We start from the raw sequence: 22832 nt of genomic DNA, 5'->3' as shown, positions 1-22832 counted from the left end.
TTTTCTGTTCAGCAAAAAAAAAATTCTGGGCTATAACATTCAGCCTGTCAAAGACTTGGGAAAGGTCCTTCGGTGTGGGATGAAAGGTCAAGATTATTTTCAAGGTAGTTGGGGAAAGCAGTTAAATGTGTGTGAAAGGTCAAATTTGACGTGTTGGAGGTCACTACACATCTTTTCTGCTACACATAAGCAAAGATGCAACAAAGCATTTAGGTCATTTTAGTGAAATTATTCACATTAAGTCCAAACTACTCAAACAGCAAACCTGGTTATTTTCCTTCCCATCAGACACTTTGTTAAAGGTGCTAATTAGGCATAACCTGTTTTCTGAAACAATGACATAGCACATTTTAAAATGTTACAACTCAAGAACTAATGTTTTTTTGCTGTTCCTGGATTCAAGTCTTTTCATTGAGATGTCAGAGAAAGTGACGGTGTCAGCAGTTGGTCGCGGGAGCCGAAGAGCAAGGCATCGTCAACCATCCCCCAACTGTTACTGAGCACTGCTCACCAGCTGGCTGACAGAGGGCGACTACAATTATCCAATGTTTACAATAAACATAAATTTGGGGGAATATTTAAAGTCTTGAAAAAAACCCCCCAAAAAACAGAACAAGTGACAAACGTGCCAATGAGTTAATATCAGCTTGTTATAATTATGCTGCTCTAAAACGAATAGCATGACTAAGCATAACGTATGCTGCTAATTGTACATTTAGCAAGTGATAGAGCTAAGTGACAACAAATGTCACTGACTTTGACTTTACAACTGTTTTCTCTTATATGTGACTGCTGGAGATAAGCAAACCTGCGACCTTGCAAAGACAAGCGTTTAGATAATGCATGGATATAAATTAGATGTTTCTTGTTTTTAACAGAAAAAAAATTGAAGAATGGACTCGTATAAGACATTTTTTTGTTGTAATTTTTTGCTCAAAATACAGTGAAACTCAAGCAATTTTAGTTTACTGTAGTCATCCCATACCCGTCTACCTCTACAACAAGAGGGATAGTGAGGAAAAACACACCCATGTTTCCACAGACTGTGCTCAACGTCAAAGAAAAAACAAGCTATCCGACTTAGAAAATACATAACAGAATTACAAAACATGACTTTTATTTTAAGCAAGAGATTTAGAGAAGTAATACAACAGAAAGCTCTATGAGTCACCAAGGGAATAGGTTTGGGAACTACATCAGTGTTTTTGGATCTGGCTGCCCAGATCCCCTGACAAACACTGAAGAGGAGTGATGAAGGTAAAGCGACTTGGTCAGACACAAAGCCATAAGGCTGAGTAGATAATACAGGCGGACAACGATCAGTGCACTGCTCTGTGAATCTGGCAGTGTGGTCAGACAAGAGTCAAGCTTTAGCAAAAAAAGCCACATAACAGTTAGCCGGGGATACCCTGAACAAAAGAGGAAAAATCCTGCCTTAATGAAGCAAATATGGAATTATTTGGCAATAATTCCCAACTATGTGTGAGTGTGTAAGAATTCAAGCTGCTCATTTTGATTACCATCTCTTCCTTCCAGATGCTGGCAGATGCATCGTGTTGCGGGGATGTTTTTCTTTTCTGATACAAGCTCAGGATGTAGTCAGGGATGAAGTGGGAAAATGACACGATTCTTTTAAAGAAAACATAAAAACTCATCACAATGTAATACTTCATTGAAGATTTCAGCTTCAGAAAATTTCCAATAACATTTCCAAGGTGGAAGAATCCCAAGAGGGGCAGCCAGAGCTGACTTCCATTGAGTAAAGTCAACTTCACGGGTGAGGATGATATAATGGCGCGAGTAGCGAGTTGTTGGATTTAAAAGTGTTAATAAGCAGCTATGCCCTGCGACAGACTGGCGACCTGTCCAGGGTGAACCCCGCCTCTCGCCCGGGACGCAGCTGGAGATTGGCACCAGCAACCCTCCCGACCCCATTTAGGGAAGAAAGGTGAACAGATAATGGATGGATGGATGAATAAGCAGCTATACAAAGAGTAAATATCGTCATCTCAACATGTGAATTATAAATAACCAGATGGCGGTCAGCAGCAACTCATCGTTGCAGGTTTAAGACAGAAATATTAGGTGAAAATAATAGAGGAAAAAGTCTCTAACCTTGTTTACATTTATGGTGATTTTGGAGCAGCTGTGGAAATCCACAGCTCAGGTGAGAGAGTGAATATGTTAAACAGGCAGCTATTGGTGATGCACTCCACAAGGAGAAAGTTACTGCTGAAAGAAAGTCAAGAAGTCCTGTTTGCGGTTTCCAGTGAACCAAGTAGAAAACAAAGGTGCAACAAGGTCCTCTGGCCAGAGGAGACCCACATTTCTGCATATAGGTCAACCTTTTGGCCTACATAGAAAATTCTTTGTGTAGCAAAATGACTTGCACTAAAACATCACCCTACACACTGCAGGTGCTGCTAAATACAGGAGAATTGTATTTGTAACGTATTTTCTTCTGCACTGAAGTCAAAGCTACAGAAACACAAAATACTGCCCTGCAGAATCATCTTAATTTAATATGTACTGGTGCTTCAAAAGAAGAGAAAACAGTCTAAAAAAAAAAACAACAATTTGGATAGCACAGCCACTTTTTCTTGGTGTTTTCAAACATCATTAGGGATTTATAGTTGTTCAATCAAATAATCAAAATTAGACACAATCACAATAAGATACAGCATATAAATGAAAGCAGGTTTTAGAAGTTTTTACAACTTTAATTACACTGAATTGTATAATAATTTTTGGGGATCTTTTTTTTGTCATTAACTTGAAAACTGTTTTTGTTTTTTTTTTTATTAAATATCAGTTCCATTGAAGAAAATGTATCCATCTTCTTTTTGTAAAACCTTAGGAAAAGTGGTGGTTCTTTAAATTTGACAATAAATTTTCTACAATAGATATTTATCGTTTTTGCTTGTCCTCATATAATATTTGGGACTCTAAACAAGGTCTCCTAACTGATCCAAGTGTAAAAATAACTCTTTGGGTTGTAAATGTTGCAGCTTCCTGTTTTAGATCAACTAATAGTTTTGTGTTAGAAAGGCTCAGTCAACGGACAGACCTAATTAAAATCTGTGGTGCTGCTTGAAACATTAACATTCAATCTGACTGAACTTGACCAAATTTAAGAAATCAAACGGGCAAAAGTTTCAGCCTTAATGTTGACAAATATTTTGGCATAGAATTTTTGCTACCTACTAAAATATGAAAAATGATACCAAGCTTCTGGTATAAGCTACGGGTTTTGGACTCGTAGCTCGGAACCGAGGTGACCGGACCGACTCTGAAAAACCAGAGTTCAACCGGGATCGGCTGGAGAAACGGCAGCAGGACGTTTCTGTTTGGACCCGATTTGTAAACCAGATGCCAGAACTGTTTTCTGTAAATTTTATGATAGTCCGTTTTTTACTGGAAATATTTAAGATTCTTCTAAGTTTTCAAATTATTTCAAGTGTAGATTACAGGTTTTTGAATGAATCTTAAAAGGTAAAACATTATAAGCTCAAATTCTCGGTTCCCCACACTGAACTAACCCAAGAAAGTCAGAAAACTCCGAACTTGGTTCTTATTTAATAGGCTACATTAAATAAACATTAAAAATTCTCAAGTGAAGCAACAACAAGCACACAAGTCATGGAAAAAAGGGACTGATGATCACCAACAAAACACGGATGAGCAGGCTATCTAGTTCCTCTATGTGAATTAAACCCAGGTGACCTCTTACTACACACACACACGCACACACACACACATACCCACACCCAGTCTGCCTGTTTTAACATCGCTTCCAAAATGAGAATTTTGAGATGTGAGGCAATCATGATGCACTCGAGGAGCTTAGGGTAATAACGAAAAACGAGGGAAAAGTGTGGAGCCAAATGCCAGGAAAATCGTCCTATTTTACAGAGTTTGTGTAAGGCCATGGAGTCTGAAGAACGAGAGGAATAAACATGTTTTCTCTTTTTCAAAAGAGAAAACACGCAGAAACATTGGGACAGAGAGGAAGAAAAAAAGCATCATGATCTTAAAGATTTATTTTCTGATGTTCAAGGACAGGTTTGCTTCCAGTGTGCTACTTTTCTTTAGCAGAACTAGGCCGAAGCAGCAGTGTGTGTTGGCTCAGTACCTCCTGGAGTATTAAGTCGATCCTATCCACCTCACAGTCGATGAGAAAACGTTTCTCCTGCCGGTTGTCCATCTCCCTGATGATTTGTGTGTACGTTGAGACGTTCACGTTCCCAACAGAGCGAGCCGTCACCTGCCAGTTATTGGCTACCGCCGACTCCATTATGGCCTGGAGGATTGCAAAGCCTTTGGAGGGGGCAGATAAAGAGGAGAGAACTCCATTACTGAACTGTGTGTGGGGTTTTTTTTGGATGACAGAGAAACACGCAAACATTATAAGTGAACAGGGTTGATGAAGAAAGAAGAAAGGCAGAGATTCAGCTTGCAAAAGTTTAACATTTCCACAACAAATGCAGTTAAGTTTTTAAAGAAACTCTCAGATATATGTCACATTACTACTAGAAACTTTTAAATATTTGTTGCAATTTTAGGTGATAGACCAACACAAAGTTGCTTAACTGTGAAGAACAAGAGTTGTTGTTTTTTTTTTTTTACATAAAACAAATCATACATATGTATTTGTATTCAGCACCCCTGAGTCAAAACAAAATAACTTTTTGCCATAGTTACAGTCTTCTTGGGGGGCACATCTTCACCAGATTCGCACATATAACCCAGAAAACTTGCTAAGCCCGGTGGCCTGTCATCTTTTTGAGTTAAAAAATGTTTAAAGTTGACAGAAAGTTTGAAAATATCACTTGATAATTATGTACTATTGGAAGATTACTGCTTGAATACTGACTCTAAAGTCTTAAAAAACTGCTAACCTTAAAAAAAAACCTAAAGTAAATAAACAATGCTTAGCCTGATGGTAAAGCCTGGTGGCCCGCCAGGCTTATAATACACCGGGGGAAATCCTGTAACCTGAATTGCTTTCCCATTGTTCTTTGCGAAACACCTTACGTTCGATAAGAACGGACAGAGAGCATCTGAAAACACCTATTGTTGAGTCTTGCCAAATCTTCTCAATTAGATTTAGGCCTGAGCTTAAACTGGGGTGTTGAAAGACATGAGGTTCCTCTGATCTACACCACTCCACTGTAGTTCTGGCTGTATGTTGTGGCTCAATGCCATGCTAGAAGCTGAACCACTCCCTCGATCTTTGCATCTCTTTGTTGGAAAAGGTAAATGGCCTGGACACATTCAGTCATTCTCCAATTCACGCACACGTTCACACACTGGTGGTATGTTACACCAGCAGGCAAGCCGGGTGGAACTGAGTCAGACATAGCGGGGATTCGAACCACCACGGTCAGCCCGACTCGCTCTTCCACCAACATCTAAACTCCCACCAGCTGAATAAAAGCCTTCCCACAAATAGCATTTTCTATTTAGGCCAAAAACTACATTTGTGTTTGTCTGTGATCAGAGCACCTGGCATCTGCTGTGTGTCCTACAGGGCAAACTTTAAACTGCATGTATTTTTGCCTCGCCTTTAATATTTTCTCTACTTCTGCCACTCTTCCTTAAAGGCCAGGTTTGTAGAGTGCACAACTAACAGTTGCCTTGGCAACAGATTTCCATCCCTGAGCTTTGGATCCAGAGTTACATCAGACCTGTTGGCTACGTGCATGATAGATGCTCTCTTTGCCAAGGCTGTCAATTTAGGTGGACGGCCAGGTCTTGGCTGTTTCTAGGTTGTGTCAAATCTTTTCTAATTCCAGAGGAGGGATTGAACATTTTTCTTTTTGATGTCCAAAGCTTTGGATAACTTTTTATAACCTAACCTTGCATTTAAACCTCTCTGTTCTGTCTTTTTCTTGGTCTTCATGATGTTCGTTCACTATGTTCTCTAACAAACCTTCACAGAAGAGCTCATACTGAGATGAAATTAGCCACAGTAAAGACAAATGTTAAAAATAACTAAAACAACTAAGAGAATATAGACTGTAGAGTTTCACAGACTGGTGCCTCAAAAAGATTAAATAAAAGCTGCGGGTGCTACACCCTAAATAGCAGGATTAGAGTGGATAATTAAACCATTGACTGGGCAATAACGACGTGTCCTCTGGTCTGAATGTTGGGAACTAGATATCTCATCTCACACTTAGCTGTTTCACGCCTGGTGGAGGAGTTCAAACTAACAAATCCAAAGCCAAGAATCAACCTGAACTGCAACAATAAGACTAGAGAAACGAACTGACACCTATGCAGTAAAACGGACTGCAGCTCAGACGACACAATTGATGTAATTTAACGGCGTGTTGACTCTGCAGAGCTCACCGCAGCGGGTGATGAAAGTATGTGAGGTATAAGAAAGGGAGAAGCTGAGCTGACAGTAACAGGGCTGAGCTGTGATGCTAAAAAGTCTAAACGGTCGTAATTTATTAAAAGTCTCAGGATTTATGGTCAGCAGTTGTTTATAAATCTGCTGAAAACACAACTAGTTCTTTTCTTTTACTTCTGAATATTTTAAGATCAATTAAATTATACAAATCAGTGCTAGGATTCAAAATTTGCTTGGAACACTTGACAAAAGTTTCTGGGAAATATATTATTTATAAGCAACTTTACCATTTTTGTGGCCACTCGTTTAAGAATGTGAAAAACTTCATCTTTTAGTGCAGGAGGCTAATTCCCCCCCCCAAAAAAATCCAACTTTTAATTCAAGGATATTTATTGAGTGGAGCTGAATCCCAAGTTCAGAAATAATTGCTTGAATTATAATTATAGCAATATTCTTGGTGTTTTTAAAAAATACATTGCCACCCTTATTCTTACTGCAGCCCTATTAGTCCTTTGAAACATTTATGAAATTATTTTCAATGTATACTTTAATATTTGTTTTTTATTAGTATTCTAGTATTTATTAGTACAAGGAGCTTCACTTCAGAAAATTGATTTTACTTTCTGAAGTTTAACTATATATGACACAGAAACCATTGTGTCATGTATTGGGAACAGCTTCCCAATTTGAAGCTGTTCTTCAAATTGGGAAAAGTGGGAATGTGACCAACAAGGCTGGTCAAAGTCTCAGGAATTATGGAATAAATGTAGCAATGACAAAAGCAGATAGGAGAACCAAATACCTTCAAGAAGAACTAATGTGTGTAAACTCCACGATAAATCTTGAAAGGAAATTAAACTGACATTATGTCACACAGCAATCGATTTCAGCGCCGCCTTATAGTCAGAAGTCACCTTTTCTAAAATAAAAATAAAAAAATACCCCCAGCAGAATCCCAATATCAACGTTTTGGTTCACTGAGCTGTGTGAGTTGACGTGGAGAATGGATGCCTGCAGAAAGTTGTGTGTTGCAGCAAAAAGTGGCATCTTGAAGTCACCAACTGTCCACAACAAGCATATGACATGATCTATCTGCCAACGAGCAACTTAGGAGGCATGCTGGGAAAAAAAAAGAAAGATGTTTTCAGATTCTTTCATTCTTTCAAATCCTGCTAATAAAGGCACTTCAAGGATACTCTGAAACACTTTTCTGTACATTTTCGGTCATCTGTGTGCTTGTCAAAGTTTGACAAATGGAGATGTACCTGGATCATCATCGACTCTCATGGATAAACACATCCATTGAAGCAACTGATAGTTAACATATGCAAGTTAGTCTCTTGTTACGCTGTATTTTATCTGTTTGTTTTTATTTCCAAGTACAGAAACTTGCACTGATTTTGATGCTGATGCTGAGCGATCGTTGTCTAACGGTACTTTCACTTACAATCCATTTCCTTTATTGAAATGAATAGAAATGTACGACTTTTTGCTAAATAAACGGAAACTTTGCCTCAAACTCTGCATGTGGTGCTGGCAGGAAGCAGAAGGTGAACATGTTGGGAGGGGAAAAAAGAGGTCATGTTAGGCATGGTGGGGGAGCCGTTATGATATGGGCCTGATTCTCTTCCAAAGACCCTGGAAATCTTGTTGGAGTGATGACGTCATGGGCTATTTGAAATACCAGATTTTAAATAAAATGTGGTCAACTTCTGCTTCTCAGCGAAAATGCTTATTTCTTTCCTCTCCAAAAGACACCGGCTGAAAACACATTTGCAAATTAATATTAATTGTTCACCAAATGAAACAAATTGCAGTTTCGGTCCTTAATCTTACAAAATGAGATCAGAACACAAGATTTAACCAGAAAAAGGAGAGAAACAGCCAAAGATGTCTCCGTATGCACAAGACTTAGAAACTGTTTTAGAAAACGAAGCAGTAAAAAGGCGGTTCCAATAATTATGGAACAGATGATTGTGTAAAAAAAAAAAAAAAAAAAAGAAACAATAAGGCTTCTGCAAACAAAATATCTATACTGGAGGTACAAAAAACCACCGGAGGCTCCTGGGTATTAATTGGTGGCAGGTAAAATAATTGAAAACTTCTAGTTTTGTATATGAATGAACATGAAACAACAATTCTAATATTAAAAGCGTAATTTTTATTTTATAAGCTGCTGCGCAACAAAAAACATTATTAGTTTTTACAACGAGTGCAGTAAATAACCAAATTCCTAAAGGTTATTTACATATATTTAAATTACATTTACTTTTCTACTTCCTGGGTAAGATCTTTGTAAACCCAGCATTTGGATATGAGAGAAAAATGGGACAGAGCCACAGGCATGAGGCTTTTTAATATTATGTGTCCCTTGTCAAATGTCTGTATGCCTCAAACTGCACAGCTAAAATCGGCTTTATTTAGATGTCAAATGGAACAAATACATTTAACCGCTCGTGTTATTCATCATATTACACATATTTATATTAAAAGACCTCACATCATAAGCACTCTAAGAGAATCATGCATGACTCGCAACATTGGAAATAGATCAGAAATGTGGATACAGAAAACATGTCAGGCGGTGAAATAAAAAGTGACAGAATCTTATTGAGTTAAATATATGTCCTAGTTAAAGAGAAAAAATATGCTCCAGAATAGATACTGATTATACTAAATGAGAGGCATCATAAGATGTTAGAGGAAGAATTAAGCTGCAAGAAGTTGTGGATATTTTAGTTGCTGAAAAAGGCAATTTCCGAAAAAATTAGTAAATCAATGTTCACAGGTAATCTCTGTAAGAAAATTAATTTCACGGCAGATTAACGCTAACTGGTTATCATAACTGTTTTCATTCACCCTACTTGGAGGGTTTTTAAACTCAAATAAGCCGTTCAAGATTATGCCACAATCAAATTTACCTCCAAGGCACTTGAAAACATTTATTTTATATTTCAAGCCATTCTGAGGCAGAGTTGCGAGTTTGGTGCTGCCTAAAGGCACAACTTGATGATCAAATGTTGTTTTGCAGCGTTTCCTGTATCCGTGATCCCATTAATTGCAGCAAGCTGACCAGATTCTGAAACAAAAAGCTCTGTTTGATTTCCTAAAATGTTGTTTTATGTCAAAAGTTCCACTTCAATACATGGAAGTTTGTAGTTTTAACATGACAATATGTGAAAAACATCAAAGGGTATGAATACTTTAGCCGCCCACTGTAGCTTTCCTTATCTTTCATTTGCTTCCTGTCTTCGAGAAATCTCTTTTTGATCATGTAACTTCTTGATCTGGGCATTAGTTAGAAAGCTCAATCACCTGCTCCCCGGTCTAACAATCCTGCTGCTACCATGGTTACTCATCATAAAAGATTTGTAAAAAGTGGCAGAAGTACCAACGGAAATGACTCAGACAACACAGCCTCTATATCAGAGCAGAAAAATCTCTCAAAACTTGCATTTTTAACCAGATAAAGAGCCCAACAGAAATCCTCAAAGCTGACCGGAGCTGCTGCTGCTACTGAAGCATCATCTTTCCAGGGGGAATTTCTAGATGCAGCAAAACAATGTGTTAAAAATGTCTAAGATAACTTAAAACATGTATATCTCTGAGCATTCAAAGGATCCAGAATAAATATGCGGCACATTTTGGCCGTTTCTCTTCGTCGCTCCTGGAACAGAAACAACCTGCTGCCCATAACCAGTTCGGCCATTTTCTGGTAATCGTTTCAGACCTGCCAGTTGACGTGTTCGGCACGGAGCTACTAAGTATTCAGAGCACAGCAAACTTAGCTGACACATCCGCCCTCCCTTCCCCCTGCCGGTGACCTTCACAGTGAAGTGCTCAGCAGACAGCGCTCAGATCAGATTTGGCCTTTAAAGACAAGTGGCTCTCGCTGTGTGCCGCCACGCCAGCCCCTCGGGTGCGGGGGGTTACGGAGGCGAAAGAGACCCGCGTTTCCGTGTTAGATACGCGCAGAGGTTAAGCAATCAAACAAGGGCGGCGGCGCGCTGTCAGGAAGCTCTGTGAGAAGGTCTAATGATTAATAAGAAGCTGACCTCAGTCTGGACGTTATCGGCTTACATTTGCAGAAACGTGTGGTCGTGTTTATACTTGGGGGGGGGGAAGAAGCGGAGCGTCAACTCTCCTCCCAGTTCTGCGACGTGCGGCTCTGCACATCGTAAGCTGGGATACGTATGACATTTTAAAATGCATTAGCAGCTGCTTTAGAAAGAATTTTGGGGGGGATTTTCACGTTTCCCTTGAGTGTTATTTTTCGTCCTTTTTCTCGCACTAGGATGAGCCTGTGATTTTGGACTGAGGCGCTTATGCGTGCAAGCTGTTGTTGAGCTGTTATTTGTAAGAAATGAACTCAAACGTCCTGACCTTCTATGAATTCACAAGTAGGCTATGCAAACCTCTAAATAAAGATATGTTAGTGTCTTGGAAAGTATAAACTCTGCACTGCCTTATTGGTTGCTGTCCAAAGTGACTCATAGTTGTGGTTGACTTTGCAAACAGATGGTGCATTTTACAACAGGCAGCAGGCAGGACGACCGTTAAAGGGCGTTTTTACTGACTCGATTATTCAGCACCGACCCAAACAATTACACGAATTCAAAATTGGGAGCGTACTGTAACAATGCTAATTATAGCACATCACACATCTCTCCCGCCGCAGCACTCAACGAAACTACCTGGACGCTAATGGAAATTAATTCCAGCGAGCCCCACAAGTCTTTAGATGTGCTCCAGTCTGGAGGGCATTTAGCTGTTATTAGCTCTGGGGGGCGTTTGTTGTTGTTTTAAGGTTTTACAACCTGCATTTGTGCTGTTTATTTCAACCTTCCCGAGTAGGTAGTAGTTGGCAGTAAACAAAAAAGAAAGTAGGTCAAACATTTTAAGGCTCCACTTACTTCCCTCTTGCTGTTCGGTGGAGACCAAAGGCAGCAGGCTTGTTGAACTGTTTGTTCAAAGTGTTAATATTAAATGCGGCAATGTGAGGAAGCTCTTGAGAAAACTAAGATGACATTGCATTGATATGTTTAATTATAAGTATGACTGATAGATTATGTTTACATGTGAAGCTTTTTATTGACTGATTTTATCCTGTGCAAAATTCTGTCCCCCCGGTGTCGGGAGCGCGCTTTGCAGCCATAGAGGCGGATCTGACCATTTTCACGACGCTTCTGATTGATTTTTCGGTAAAAAAAAACAAAAAAAAAAAAAGCATCTCGTATAATCATGTCAAGGTTGTAACATTCAGTTTAATCGGTAGCTTTTGTTTAAAAAAGAAGCAATAACAACATTGTAAAATAACTGAACAAGGTCTTGTGTGAAGGTCTTCTTATGCTGTTTTGTGTTGTTATTTTAAACGCCAAGAGAATTGGTATTTCTCCAACTTTTGTCAAGCCTGACAGAAATAAAAGTCAGTCACCAAACACAAGTTTCTAACACGTAGTGTGTATTTATAATTTTTCATTGCTGATATAAGAGGATGGTAGCTGGCTGAAAGCAAGGCACAAAAATGAAGACTTCCTGAAAAGATGAGTGTAGACTTTCTGGTAAATCCTGTTCTAATGTAAAATATGACAGATTGCTGGATTAAGGAAATTTCTAGTATACTACATGTTATCACACATAACAATTTTTGAGAATTTAGAAACAGTTGCTCTTTATTTCCCAAAGTTATGGGGGGAAGAGAGGAGAGAATGGATATTTCAGCTGCCTGAAAAAATTTTTTCCCACTCCATAAAATGGAAACAACTTAATTTACCTGCAAGTTTGAAAACATTTGCTCTTTATTTGACAAAGTAATGAGGAGGGAACCGTATATTTTAGCTGCCTGAAATAACTTGCTTCCCATACATAACATGGGAGTTAATTATTTTCTCACTATTTTTCTCGTTTTGCATTTCACCGGGGACATTTCCAGCATTTCACTGTCATTTCTGTGTTTTCTAGGAGGTTTTCACCGTTGCAAGAGTCATTTCTGTTAGATATCCTTGACGTCGTTCTGCAACTTGCAAATAAATATTTATAGTCCTCAAACGCTTCTTTTTTTTTTTTTTGTAGGTTTGGGCACACTATGACCATAACGTTTATTGCACATTTGGGAATTTTATGCGATAGAGCAACACTGAGAGGGTCATACAGTGAAATCTGAAGCAAAAATTTGTGGCGTTCCCTTTGGAATCCCAGCTGCAGGTATTTTGGGATTTGCCTCCAGCAATTCTGCACATTTATACACAGAGCAGAGTTTCCCCCAGTGCATTATAAGCCTGGCGGGCCACCAGGATTTACTTGTGCCCCCACCAGGCTAAGCATTGCATATTTATTTAAGTCTTTCTAAAATGTTTGCATTTTTAAGGCTTTATAGTTGATGTTCAGGAATTAATCTTCCAATCTTTCAATAACACATAATTACCAAGGGAAATTTTCAAATTTCCTGTCAACTTTAAACATTTTTAACTCAAAAACTCTACGGGCCGCTGGACGAATGACTGCTCTAGCACCCAACCACTGGGCTTAGCGAGTTTTCTGGGGGAAACTGTGTGGAGGTTTTTGTCTAATAGGACTGAAAGCATCTGTGAAAAAAAAAATTCAAGTATTTTTTCAAATTTTTTTAATTTAGGTGTGGACTTTGACTAGGCCGCTGCATGTGAGAAATATGGTTCTTTTACACTATTCCACTGCTGCTCTGGCTGTACGTTCCAGGTCATTGTCCCGGTGTAAGACGAACCTCCATGTTGAATAACAGTCTGGAAAAAGGCCCTCCCTGGAACAGGAATGGAGGGAAAAGTCTCCACCGACGTGACATATGCTTCCTCTGAAGCTCATTCTGCACCAGCACTCGAACCGACAGTTTGCTCTATTATCAGCTTTCGGCTGAAATCAGTTTTTATAAACAGCCACTCAAAGAGACTGGGAAAAGGACCGCGTTTTCTCTTGAAGAGATTAACGGCGACACGAAGCAGGCCTACGACGACGCAGCGACATCGGTTAAAAAAAAACCCCCTCACGTTTTAGATGTCGTTCAGACGAGCATCATAAGAACCAATTAGACGGAGGAGAAACGCGGGCTGCTGTGTCACATCAATTGCTCAAACGGTTCACAAATGTGTTCCCTGTGGATTCTGATTCTTTAGGAAAATAGCTGCAACTTATTCCATGCATAAAATTGACTTTATTTCGGAGTTTGTCCACCACAAAAACCCAAAGACAGCACCAACTGCTTGGGTGTGCAGCACAATGCAGAGTTGGCTGCTATGTGGGAATCTCTGGAATATATGAGCTTTGCAGCCCACACAGCTCTGCCAAGGCGATCAGTATGTACTCTGCTGATATAGTACTATTTAAAGCTGGGACTGCTGGCTTTACACAGCAGACCATTTTAAGATCCAACTGTAAGCAAAATAAAATTGGAGAGGGCTCACAATCATTTATATTACTTTGGAGACGGGATTATTGTTTTTTTTTTACTGTTATTGGCAAATTGCTGGACATCATTAATTAATGCTTCTCACATTGCTTGAGTTAGACTACGATGCCAGGCCTAAGTTGTTTTCAGTAGTGCAATAAAAAAACGAATATATATTTTTATTTAAAATGAAATGCATCCTGTTGGACTGAAGGCTAATTTTCAGCCTGAATGGATGGATGGAGATGGAAGCATATATTTCCATACCATAACCAAAGTTTGTTAAAATTTATTTTTTTTTTTACATATCGTTTAACATAGAGTCATAAATTTGCAAACACCTACATTACTGTGCCTTTAAATGATTGTGGACCACCAAAAGCCACGCTCATTGTTGGGTACAACAATATAAAAAAATAATAATAATCATACGCAAATCTAAAAATCGTGGAAATGTCCAGCCAGTCAACAGTGTCACTAAAATGAGTACTGAACACAGGCTAAAAGGTCACTCAGTTAAGAAGAAGTCACTACTTCAAAAGCAACATAAAAGTGAGGCGGTGGCAGCATCATGTTGTGGGGGTTTGCAGAATGTACTGGTGCACTTCACAAACGAGACAATAAAAGAACAAAACATTCTGCAGAAACATGAAGGGAACACTTCAAGACATCGGGCAAAAATTTGTTTTTGAAAAAGAAAATAACTAACTCTTTTGTTGTAATTTATGTAAACGCCTCCCGATGGGATTTCTATGTGCTGCATCAGTTCTGTTTTGTTGTAATACCTTTTTCCTTTTTCTGCATCAATGATCAAAATATGTAATAAATATAATATCTGGAAATAAAAAATGGGATAGGGAATTCCATCTGGAAGTACAGGTTTTCTTACGCTCCCCTTTTCTTTCCTCCAGAATTTTAACCACAGGATTTGCATCCTCTGTGTGTTACTGAAGCTGCTCTGGCACCAGGCTGTGTCCTCCTTCCCTTCAGTCTTGGGCAGCGGATCACATGACGAGTCACGGAGGAGCGTAGTGTGCAGCCTCAACTGTGACTCAGTCGATCCTCCCCCCCCCTGCACCGGAGAAGGTGACCTCCTTAAAATCGTCTCGGAGGCATCCTAACAGCACCGTCTTTGCGGGACGCTCCGAGCCAAGCCTGGCATCAAAGCGACCTTAGATAAGAACAACTGAATCCACTTCTGGAAAATCTCGAAAAACAATCTCAGCCCAATCACGTGGTTCAACAAAGAAGGCGGATTGCAGTGGGCCATTCAGACGGAGGCGACAAATTAAAATGGATTCAAGTTGGCAGATGACAGCGAAAGGACACTTTTGAGTACAATTAGTCTGACAACACCCACTCCAAGTGAAGTCCAGTGTAGATAGCAGCTCCTTGCTTCCAATTAGATGAACTGCGATGAGCTCAGTCACCTCCACGCCACCCACTCCTACCAAATCTCTGACCTGAAATAATCCAATAGATTATTTTCCACCTAACAAACACTGAAAACCTCCAGAAAAAACATTTGGAGGAATCCACTTTGTGTATTCTTCTGGTTTCATTCACAAGTCACAAAATATCACCTTCATATTATAAAAAAGGACAAATCCAAATAGTTTAAAGTCAGATAAGCTGCTTAGAGAATCACAACTCTGGTCAAAGTTCTGCTAGAGTTACAGGCCGGTGTGATGTTTTGTTCTTTGTTTTGATTTTTCTTTTCAATAAAATTCATGCGTGGATGCTGGTGTACATCTTTTAAATGCATCACCTAATCCCAAAAGATGTTTAAAAAAATAAAGTGACTGAATTTTGCCTATATAAATATATTGTGTTGCATATTTACCAATCAGCTAATCAGAATTGCTTTCATAATATTTGGGTGAGCAATTAATTTCTATAAGACAGAATTACATTTATTTGAGTCCAGAAAAACTGAAATATTTCATACTGAAAATTTTAGAAAAATGGAAACATTAGCTTAAGTGTATATATACATATTTTTTAAAAAATATTATTGTTTTTAGCAAAATCACAAGTGCTGCACTTGCTGGTGCCCCCGGTGTCACTACTTTGCACACCATTATCTCGCATTAATTTGAACAAATGTCCTTCAATAAGGTCAACAGAAGCTGATCTGCATAAAATGAAGCTTAAAGCCCAATAAAAGAAAATAGAAAAAGAGCGACGGCTTTCAGAGCCGGTCTCCTGTCTGTTGGTCAGCCGAGTTCCTGTTAACCCTCGCAAAGTTCAGAGATGACAGGATGTTTGAAATTTGAAACGTTAAATAGCATCTGATGGATCTGACAGCACAACTGATTGGTGCTCAGCATTTATTTATTTTTCTTATAAAAGAGGCACAAAGGATTTGCTGACTCTTCTGTTCCCTGTGTCTCTTTATCTTTCCATGAGATGTGGTCCTTGTATTGTCTGTGAGGCACCGAGGCAAAGCTAAGGGGAGAATAAAAAATAAAAAAAAGCATTTGTCTCACTTGAAATAAGACTTGGGCTGCCACCCCCATTAAAACTCTGAGCAAAACAGGGAGAGGATGGATTTCTGTTCTTGTTATAAGATGCAGTGTTATGAATCACTCATCGTTGGTTTGATTGCATCTTTGTGTCCAAATCCATTTCTGCATAATACTAGTCAAAGCTACAACTGCTGCTCAACTCCCATACAACCCTTACATGCCATCTTTGGTCTCTCTGACCCAACTGAAGTTTACTTCCTTTATGTATTTCTTGTAAACTTCCTTTGTTTTAGCAGAACTTCTCTTTCTCCTCAGTAGGGCTGTAACAATTCCTCAAATGATTCGAGTTCCTCTATTATTAAAATTCCTTGAGGAAAAAGTATCTGCCTCGAAGCTTCATTAAAATTATGTTTTATTATTTAGCATGCCGTGTTCCGCCCGGGTCATTATTTGTGGTGGGCAGCGCTCTCACTTCCGCCTGTGAGTTGTTGCTACGTCTTAGCAGCATGACGCTGAATTTTCCAGCTTTTTGCCAGCTGTTGAGGGACAAATAAGTATTGTTAAATTGCATGGCGCGATGTTGGGAGTACGATAGCTTTTCTGCTGTCAGAACGGAGTCGTTATGTTTCAGAGAGAACGGTAGGAAGAGCGCTGGAGAGACAGAGAGGGAGAGATCCGAATACTCCATTAATAGTAAAAATAATCGGTAGAGTACTCGATTACTAAAATATTATTTTGCAACAGCCCTACTCCTCAGTTGTATTAAGTGTGTTATAACATCGCAAGGTAGTGCATAGCTGTGAAGCAAACAGGAAATTATTTTCTAAACGGTTTACAAAGACGTGATCAGAAAACTGTGATATACATTTGTTTTATTGCACCAGAAAGTCTTTTTGTGTATTTCCAAGTTAAATTCCTAATTGGATTGAGATCTGGCCTTTGATTGGTCCACTCCAGTTTGGGTGTCATTTGCTCAGAAGATCCTGCGCCACATATTTCCTCAACATGGCTTCTGCTTTTGGCAGACTGCAAATGGAAAACCTAAACCTCAGTCCAGGTGCATTACCATGTCTTGGGAGCTCTGCAATATTCATCTCACTCAGTTGATAGATTTAACGGCTCTCTGCAAGTAATTCAAAGTATGGATAAATTTCTCCATAGTTTCTGCCTGAGCTGCTGTTTATTGTTTGTCCACTAATGTTCTATAATCCATATAGAACAGCTGGATTTACACCAGGAATACATTACACAAGGAGAGGACTCTTTGCTATTTACTATTTAGGTGGCCTCTGAATGTAGCTGACTGGTTTTTCCTTAGGGGTGTCAAAGTAGAGGGTGTGAATGCATATGCACGGCCCACTTTTCAGAATTTTATTCATAGACTAACTTTGAAAACCACAAATCCTGTTCCTCCCGCTTCACAATTATTGCTACTTAGGTGTTTGCTGATCACATAAAACAAAACTAAAATTCTGCATGACAAAGATGTCAAAGGGCGTGAATACTTTCGCAAGACAGCAGAGGGATACCAGAGTGCAGACAATGCCTGAATGGTGATGCAAATAATGAATAGTGAAGGTTTACATGAACTGTCCACTAAGGATTATTTTGGTCTTGCTAGGGTTGCGAATTACCATTTTTGCTCAAGTCTGCAAGACTGACTAAGCCGTGGCTTTTTTCCTCAAAACAAATTTGGGAACACGCGGTGACGCATAGAGTGGAAAATCTTTGGATGAGACCGAGAGCAAAGGGTGCAGCTCACCTTTTTTTAAAAAAATAAATAAAAAATTGAGAAGACAGCTTAGGATTTCTGCGCCGTCAAGGCTATCCACCAATCATTTCAGAAAAAAAGGGTTCATAAAAATACTTGAGGATTTTTTTTTTTTCTCTAAACAGACACAACAGACAGAAAATTGGGTGGAAATGCACCTCCTGATCTGCAGAAAAGCTTCTCAATTAATAATTTAACAATTCGGTTGCTTTTATAGGCTCGGTGCGGCACGGCGGAGATCTACATGTTGTTTGTTAGCTTATTTTAAAGCTGCACAGCCTCTCCATGTTCGAATGTGCACGGATCAATCGTTGCCATTTTGAGTGTCTGGCAGAACGGATCAAGCGCAGTGTAAAGAGAGGAGGCTCGGTTCATGCAGAAACACTTGGAGACAGCCAACGCCTCAGCTGTACCTTCTCAGTGGATGCACAGAGCTCTTTGAGGTTTTCACCAATGAGGTCAACCACACACACACACACGCACACACACACTCAAAGATAAACATGCAGCTCTCAAACGGCGTCTCCAAACACACTCTGTTTGCAGTAAATCTTAAGGCGAGCTTAGTCCCGCAGAGAAGCTCAAATTCATTCAGCAGGAGTAAAAAAAAAAAACCTTCTCAGATGTGACTTAAAAAAAACACTGCCCAATTGTAAAGGTCTAACAAATCTGATTGTTCTATTTAGCCTTGAAGCTCATTTTTTTGTTATATTCGTCTGTCTTCTCTTTGGACTTTCACTATGAAGCCTAAAGGAGTCCTAAACGGAACCAGATAACAGCTCTCTCTTCAAGCAGAGCCTGGCTGATAAATTGGTGTCTAAATCCCAATATTAGGGTCTCAGAGGCTTTTTTTTTTTAAAGAGGTTAAACAGAAGGGCGGCGACTTCACAAAAGGGGAGCGCAGGATGTCGAGGCCTAGCGTTCTGTCTGGGAGTGAGGTCACGGCGCAGCGTTCTCGGGGAGGTACATCTGCTATCTCTCTTCCTCCCTTTTTCTTTGTTAATCAGCCCGTATGCTTAACTGCTGAGTGCAGCGCTTTAGCCATATGCAATTAATCAGATGTTTCCTCGCGGAGACGAAACCAAAGAGACATTCAGCAGCGGGGCAGTGTGATTACACATCAAATGCAAGCCCTCCACCAATCCCACTGTCCCCATTTGTCTGCAGGAGATAGCAGGGAGCGCTGCCATTAATGCTGCTAAATGGCGCTGCTTCATTTTGATGGCAGCCAAAGATCTATTTTTCATTATGCAGAGTTCATTAAGCAGCAGGAACAGAGAGGGAGACGGGGAGCATTACAACGGGATCTTTAACAAGCACATTTGCTAATGCACTGTGCTTTAATTCAGTTTAGATGAGCATGTGCTTTGACGAGGCTCGCCAAATTGCTCTTCTTGACTAAACAGTAATATTTATTACTTATAGGCTGCTGCATTTATTTAAGTAGTTGAATTTATTTTACACTCTCCCAACAGCTGAAAAGCTAATAGGTATACATCACTCATTAAAAACTAGATTATTACACATATAACTTTATGTAAAGTATGATGTATCTTTATCGACCCAAATGTGCACTGTGGTCATTAGATTTGATCTGCACTAGTATTCAGATGTCTTCTGCTTGTCCAGGTACTATTTTTAATTAAGCTACACCCCTGAATTGTACCATATTTTATTGGGATTTCATGTGTAAATCTCATGCATGCCCACATAGAGTACCAACCCTGGTAAAGATTTGTGAAAAGCTGCAAAATAACAGCATCTTGTATTGCATAATTGTGAAATGGAAGGAAAAGAGGACATCATTTTTATTAATCATTAAAAAAAAATCGGAAAAGTATGTGGTAAAGTTGCGTGGAGCTCCCTCAACCCTGACATCACTGAGGAAAGCCCAGTGCCACCGGAGGTTATTTATATCATAGACGGTCCACTTGTGTGTAATTTAATTTTAGCATGTTGTCAGAGGTTTGGTAAAGAATAAACAGCATCGTGAAGAGAGCAAGACTGAACGAAAGTTTAAGTCACCGTTTGTGTCTGTTAACATGGCCAAGAACAATGACTCTCATTTTGATTCTGATACTCTCAAATGAGAGCAAAATCTATCTTTATGGCCCGCAAGCAAAACAGCATGTGTGAAGGAAATAACAGCAACACACACATCCTTATCTGCAGCCTAACATGGCATTGACAGCATCATATGTGATGATGACGAGCTATTCTTCAGCAGGGACTGTGAAGCTGCTCAGAGAGGAAGGGAAGCTGGATAGAGGTAATTACAGAGTAATCCTGGTAAATCTACAATAGAAATGTGTATTCAATCCCTTTTCATCATGAAAATGTTCCTAAACATACAGATAGAGCTAAGATGAGCTGGGTAGATCAAAGCATAACCATGCATTAAAATGCCCCGGAAAAATTCTTCTATGAACCTGACAAAATTTGAAAATCAAAGTTCACAGATGCTCTCCATCTAATCTCTATAAATTCAAAACTATTTTGAAAAATTAGAACAGACAACAATGTCAAATATCCAGACGTAAAAGCTGGTTCTGGTTCATACCGACTCATTTGTATTCAACAAATGAACACTCTTGAAAACTCTCAATCCGTTTCTTTCTTTTGCAATTACGGACGAAGTTAAAACTGCAAAGTATTTTGAAGTACAAAAATGTTTGAGTTGTGAATACTTTTTTGTAAGGCACATTCACACATCAGGAAGATCTAAACAGTCTAAAACTGTATTAGGAATGACTGCAAATGGCTCCTGTTAACAGTTAAGGAGACGCCAGCGAGCAGAACATATCCAACAGTAATGATTGCATGTTTGAAAAGGAAAAACTATTGGAGCCGACGGAGACAGAAGTCATTTGGAGCCATACAACTCTCCGTGGGAATTGTGAACGCCTTGTTATAGGAAAAAAACAACAACTTTAAATCCTTTTTTTAAGAAATACAAATAATTATTTATGACAAGATCAAATGCTGCATGGGAGCAATTTGCAATAAATTAGCAAAAAATAAATGAAAAGAAAAGAGTTGGCAGGATCCTTCTATGAGTGGCCAGCTGGTGCTGACCAGATGTTCTTCGGTTCAAGAGGTCTTTTCTGCCTGCAGCCATTATTCTATTTAATGAGGCCATTTCAAAGCCAGCACATCAGGATAAATAGGTAGTGTTGCAGTGCAGCACAAGAGCCTATATATTTAATGACCATAAACTTTTTTCTTTTCTTGCCTCTTTGGCTTTTTCTTCTGCTTAACTTCTGTTAATCTGGTTCCTTGAAAACGAGCTGCATGAATCTTCACAGAGCGGTCTTCGGACCGATCAACTTCTTGCGGTTTGATAATTAATGCAAAGATGTCAGTGGGAACTGTTTTAGCTGTCGGAGCAGGCCAGTCTCCAGCATCAAAGCGAGGCTGAACATATTTGATGTCGACACCATTTGGAACTTAAAATCTGATGTGAAACCGATGCTGGGCCAGGTCTTGACAAAAGATCCTCTATTGTCGTCCAAATCCATTAATATGGATAAAGGTTTGGTGAATAAAAGAATTTCATGGAAAGCGTATTTTCTAAGATCTAAAAGGGATAGAGAGACACATTTTCATGGTTTTTCTGACTCCAGGACGAGTTTAAGAAGGTTTTGTTCTGCATATTTTAAGGTAACAGACCTTTGACATACCAATTTTAAATCCTTCACATTAATCATTGTCCCAAGCCAACTATCATCACTCACATCAGCATCTCTTAGAGACTCCTCACTGTCCCATAAATAAGGTCCTCTTCCTATAATGAAGATTAAAGTGACATTTGAATGAGGAATGGCTGCACCGACTCTGGAGCACGGATGGCAATAAACGGGACGACTAAGCTGTCTCCCAACAAACACAAGCTGTGCAGCATGAACTAATACATCCTCAGCTTGGGCTTCCTCTGTGAAAGCGGCTAAAGTGTTACAGATGGTGGCCTGTCGGCCTCCACGCAGCAGCAGGTGAAACAGGCCAACAAAGTGAAGCAAGACAGCATCCAAGGGCCACATCAGGAGCCACTTCAGACGAGGTTGATAATACCAATGAGAGGCAATAAACTGGGTAAATATTTTTGTCTCACCACGCCACACAACCAATTATCAGACGTCGCAATCTGATCAATAAGACCAAGGTTCCCGCTCGTGTGGGAGCGATAACAAGCTTCTTAATGAGGCCAAACGCAGCTGAGCATGCAGCACCAGCCACTCTTATTGGCAACCCCGGTAAAGATTTGTAAGAAAGACTTACACTAACACCATCTTGTATTGCAGAAATATAATTTCACATCGGCATTGAAAGATAAAAGTTAGAATATATTCAGTGGAGAGAGGAGTCTTTGACCATCCTCTTTGCGCACATATATATATATATTTTATCTCCATACTCTTTTCTTCAGCTTTACGATGAGATTTAGGTCTGAGATGGACATATGAGCAGGTTGCTGCTGTGTCTGGTGAAACGCCTCTGTGTTGATTTGGTCTTACGCTTAGAATGGTTACTTTGTTAAAAGATCTGATGACAGCCTATTTTAGTTCACTAGTAGAGTCCACTGGATTTAAAAGAAATGTTCTAGTATTTCAGAGAGTTAATGATACCATTAACTCCGTGCCTTGTTGCGAGCTCTACATATTTCAGGTGTATGATGGTGCTCTATCACGGTTCCCATTTCCAACCATTTGCCAAGTTAAACATGTAACCTGGTGTTGAAGTGAGAAGATGAAATTGTCTATGCTCTGTGTCACATCATGCTTAATTATTTATTTTACATTATAGTTAGCATTCCAAATTGCA

At 39.4% G+C, this 22832-nt stretch overlaps 1 protein-coding gene across 8 annotated transcripts in view; it reads right to left on the bottom strand.

Annotated features, from left to right (window-relative positions):
• Nucleotides 1-22832, bottom strand: part of gria3a (glutamate receptor, ionotropic, AMPA 3a) — a 90268-nt gene that overhangs the window by 41451 nt on the left and 25985 nt on the right. For all 8 annotated transcript variants that reach the window (XR_006372902.1, XR_006372901.1, XM_044140262.1 and 5 more), the window contains exon 4: nt 4133-4317. Coding sequence is in view for 6 of the 8 variants with exons in the window: in XM_044140262.1 (XP_043996197.1) it covers nt 4133-4317 (185 nt within the window). In the remaining 2 variants the exon portion in view is untranslated. The remainder of the gene's footprint in view (nt 1-4132; nt 4318-22832) is intronic.

Source organism: Gambusia affinis, linkage group LG15 (assembly GCF_019740435.1).
Source record: "Gambusia affinis linkage group LG15, SWU_Gaff_1.0, whole genome shotgun sequence".
Taxonomy (NCBI): Eukaryota; Metazoa; Chordata; class Actinopteri; order Cyprinodontiformes; family Poeciliidae; genus Gambusia; species Gambusia affinis.
This window is presented reverse-complemented; position numbering and strand designations above follow the sequence as displayed.